General features: G+C 33.6%; 1 protein-coding gene across 1 annotated transcript; it reads left to right on the top strand.

The window, feature by feature from the left end:
* The first annotated feature begins 1,283 nt into the window (after nucleotides 1–1,283).
* LOC112744048 (large ribosomal subunit protein eL8y) lies at nucleotides 1,284–3,545 on the top strand. The gene is made up of 7 exons (XM_025793516.2): nucleotides 1,284–1,400; nucleotides 1,537–1,587; nucleotides 1,682–1,883; nucleotides 2,521–2,690; nucleotides 2,790–2,918; nucleotides 3,003–3,095; nucleotides 3,191–3,545. Exons 1-7 carry the CDS (start codon nucleotides 1,398–1,400, stop codon nucleotides 3,320–3,322), a joined length of 780 nt encoding a protein of 259 aa, XP_025649301.1. The 5' UTR covers nucleotides 1,284–1,397; the 3' UTR covers nucleotides 3,323–3,545.
* The last annotated feature ends 111 nt before the right edge of the window (nucleotides 3,546–3,656 follow it).

Below are 3,656 nucleotides of genomic sequence, written 5' to 3'. Positions count from 1 at the left end.
CAAAATAGAAAAAGGTTATCAGGAAACATAAGATGGGAGATTTTAGGTTCTTCTCGAAAAACTGTAACAGAAGTCCAATTACCCAAAAAAAATTTATGAGCTATCAGATAAGTCTAGGGGTGTTCATGGATCGGATCGTATCCGCAGATCCGCGGTAAATATTCGCATCCGATCCGAAAATGGCGGATACGATCCGATCTGCAAATTGATCGGACCGCGGATATCTGCTTTACATTCGCGTATCCGATCCCCGGATCCGCACAATAATAATTAAAAATATATAAATATATTTGTTTGGTATGATATTTACTTGTTTATATGTTTTAGTTAATAATTATTATTCATATATTGTATTATTTTATTTTTGTTATTTAGAAAGAGTTTGATTAAAAATATTTTAGGAATAAATAAGTTTAAAAGTATAAAAGAAATATTTTTATTGAATTTTTTTACATAGAAATATGATTAAAAAGAAAAAGGTTTAATTATGCGGATATATCCGATATCCGATCCGATCCGCACATTTGCGGATCGGATCGGATCGGATCTAGCACTAAAAAGTGCGGATATTATATCCAATTCGATCCGATGAAATTGTGCGGATCGAATCGAATTTTCGGCCATATCCGATCCGATCCGCGCGGACACCTCTAAATAAGCCTATCTCTCTATACAAATCACAAAAAAAAAAGAAGACATAGGATCTCCTTGTCTCAATTTGTGCTATTACTAAAAGTTCTCCCACCTACTTTCATTCTAAAGGATAAACAGAGGTAACGAAAAGGTAATTTATAATAAATTGAATAGTATTTTTAAAAAAATTAAACCTACTTAAGGCTCTAAAAACTCTCTAATCCACTATATCATAAACTTTTTTAAGATCAATTTAAAAATTAAGACACATTTTTTTATTTGATTTTTCACATAAAATAAAAAATTTCTTGGACAATGATAATATTTTTTAAAATACCTCTACCAAAAATAAAATCACCTCAAAGCAGTCCCACCACCTCTTTCAAGTCAGGCGAAAACGATCCCTCTTTTTAATATCATATAAATAGATTTTTTAAATTTAATTGATTCTTTTTTATACTAAATCTTTTATTAAAGGGTAATATATTCCATAAAAATAATAAATTATATATTATCAAATTGATAAATGTTTAATTAAATCAGACTTTATTTTGTTAATAATTTATAGTTTTATACTTATATTATCCTACGTCAAAATAAAAATAAAATAATAATTATAATTATTTATCTCTAATACCCCCCAAAGAAAAACTTTTTAAAAAGAACTCCTAATCCTTTTTATTTTCCGCAAAACCCTAAATTGCACATATATAGAGGTTCCGAATTCGCCTCCCCTTCCCTCCCCTCGCAGCACCACAGTAGCTATGGTGAGAACACTGAACTCACATTTTATCTTTCTCTCTCTTTTCTATTTCCACATCTGATGAATTGAACCCTAATCAGATCAATATTTTTTAGTTTTTTCTCATTCCATTTTCTGTCATTGTTCTTATTAATGATTAGGCCCCCAAAAGAGGTGTTAAAGCTCCGGTTCCAGCTGCCAAGAAGAAACCCGTACGTTTCAGTAACTAATTAACTTCATCGATTTCACATTCGCCATTTTCAAATTTATTATTTGAATTCCAATTATTATTGTTATTTGATTCAGGAGAAGGTTACGAATCCGCTGTTTGAGAAGCGGCCTAAGCAGTTTGGGATCGGTGGGGCGTTGCCGCCGAAGAGGGACCTGACGCGGTTCGTGAAGTGGCCGAAGACTGTTCAAATCCAAAGGAAGAAGAGAATCCTCAAGCAGAGGTTGAAGGTCCCTCCAGCTTTGAACCAGTTCACCAAAACCCTTGACAAGAACCTTGGTCAGTCATTAACTCAATCATTTTTCTATCTTTATTTCTCTGATGCATTATTGATTAATTTATTGGATACATATACATTACTATTGAATTATATGTTCTATTGTGAAGTGATTGTTTTGTGCACTATATCCATAAAGCCCCAGAGGTATTAGTAATTATTGAATGTGATGTTTTACCTCTTAGTCAAGGCAGAGAAAAGATTTTACCTGAAGTCGGAAAAGTAAAAAATAAAATCGTAACAAGATTTAAACATTAAAATCGTCTGACCTAGTAAAAATTATGTAAAATCGATTAACGCATTTAAAATTGTTATAACCGAAGATTTTAAAAATTAAATCGAGATTCTAGCTACTATGCCTCTTACCAAATTTTCATATGGAAATTCAGGAACTTTGATTTTGTGCCATTGTTGAATTTGTTAATCCTCTCATTCGCTTTGTGGCAAAATGTTAGCTTTTTGGACTGTGTAAGTTGCTTGTGAGAATATTTTGTTATTTTACTGTAGGTTTTGTTTTGATGTTCTCCATTTTATTTGCTTCCTGTTATATAAATTCCTCGGTTTTATGACAAGATGCACTTTAGTTTGCATTTCTCATATCATAAAGATCTCTTAATGCCTTTATAATGTCGCCTGTAGCAACAAGCCTGTTCAAGATACTACTCAAGTATAGGCCTGAGGATAAAGCAGAGAAGAAGGAGCGGCTTTTGAAAAGGGCTCAGGCTGAAACTGAGGGAAAAACTGTTGAGGCCAAGAAGCCAATTGTTGTGAAGTATGGCCTCAATCATGTTACCTACCTTATTGAGCAGGTTGTGTTCTGTATTAGTTAGCCCTATACAGTTGTAGTTCTTTTCCAGTGATTTCCCGTGATGTGACAAATGACTTGTTAATCTACGAGTTCCTTGCAGAACAAAGCACAGCTGGTTGTGATTGCTCATGATGTGGACCCGATTGAATTGGTTGTTTGGCTTCCTGCATTGTGCAGGAAGATGGAAATCCCATACTGCATTGTGAAGGGCAAGGCTCGCTTGGGATCAGTAAGTTTATGTTTGTATGTTGTTTCAACACCCTTAAGTAGCTCAAACTTTTTGACTCATTTAATCTATTTGTTTTTCCGACAGATTGTTCATAAGAAAACTGCTTCTGTTTTGTGCTTGACAAGCGTTAAGAATGAAGACAAATTGGAGTTCAGCAGAGTCCTTGAGGCTATCAAGGTGGAGACTGAATCAAGTTCATTTTATTTAGTTTTCTGCTGTTTTATTGTTCAGATCAATAGCTTGAGAGTATTTGTGTTTTGGTTTCTTTTCAGGCTAACTTCAATGACAAGTTTGACGAGTACAGGAAGAAGTGGGGTGGCGGTATCATGGGTTCCAAATCCCAAGCCAAAACCAAGGCAAAGGAAAGACTTCTTGCCAAAGAAGCTGCTCAAAGGATGTCTTAGGCTTCATATATTTTTGTTGGTTTAGGATTTTCATTTTTGTGTTTTAACTTCAATTCAAGGTTAGTTTTCGAAGATATGTTGCTGAATTGTCTCTACACAAATTTTGATTGTCTTGTGCATTTCATTGCTTTGTTCTTATTAGTTATTACTACCTTTTATTGTCCAAATTCTTAATACAAGACAAGGTCTAAACTTGAAACCGATGTCATTAGTCATTTCTTTATATTTCGATTTCTACCTTCCCTTAGTCCTCTTCTCTCATGGTTCCCTTTTATATAAATTTATGAAAACATATCTTAAATGATCCGTGATAATTACTCCAAATGATAATGAG

Source organism: Arachis hypogaea, chromosome 14 (assembly GCF_003086295.3).
Source record: "Arachis hypogaea cultivar Tifrunner chromosome 14, arahy.Tifrunner.gnm2.J5K5, whole genome shotgun sequence".
In the NCBI taxonomy this organism is placed as follows: Eukaryota; Viridiplantae; Streptophyta; class Magnoliopsida; order Fabales; family Fabaceae; genus Arachis; species Arachis hypogaea.
Note: the sequence above shows the minus strand (reverse complement) of the source record. Positions and strands in the feature narration are given on the sequence as shown.

Coding starts and splice junctions, on each gene's coding strand:
- LOC112744048 (XM_025793516.2), top strand. Junction 2,919..3,002: donor GCAAGGCTCGCTTGGGATCA/GTAAGTTTATGT, acceptor TTTTTCCGACAG/ATTGTTCATAAGAAAACTGC. Junction 3,096..3,190: donor GAGTCCTTGAGGCTATCAAG/GTGGAGACTGAA, acceptor GTTTCTTTTCAG/GCTAACTTCAATGACAAGTT.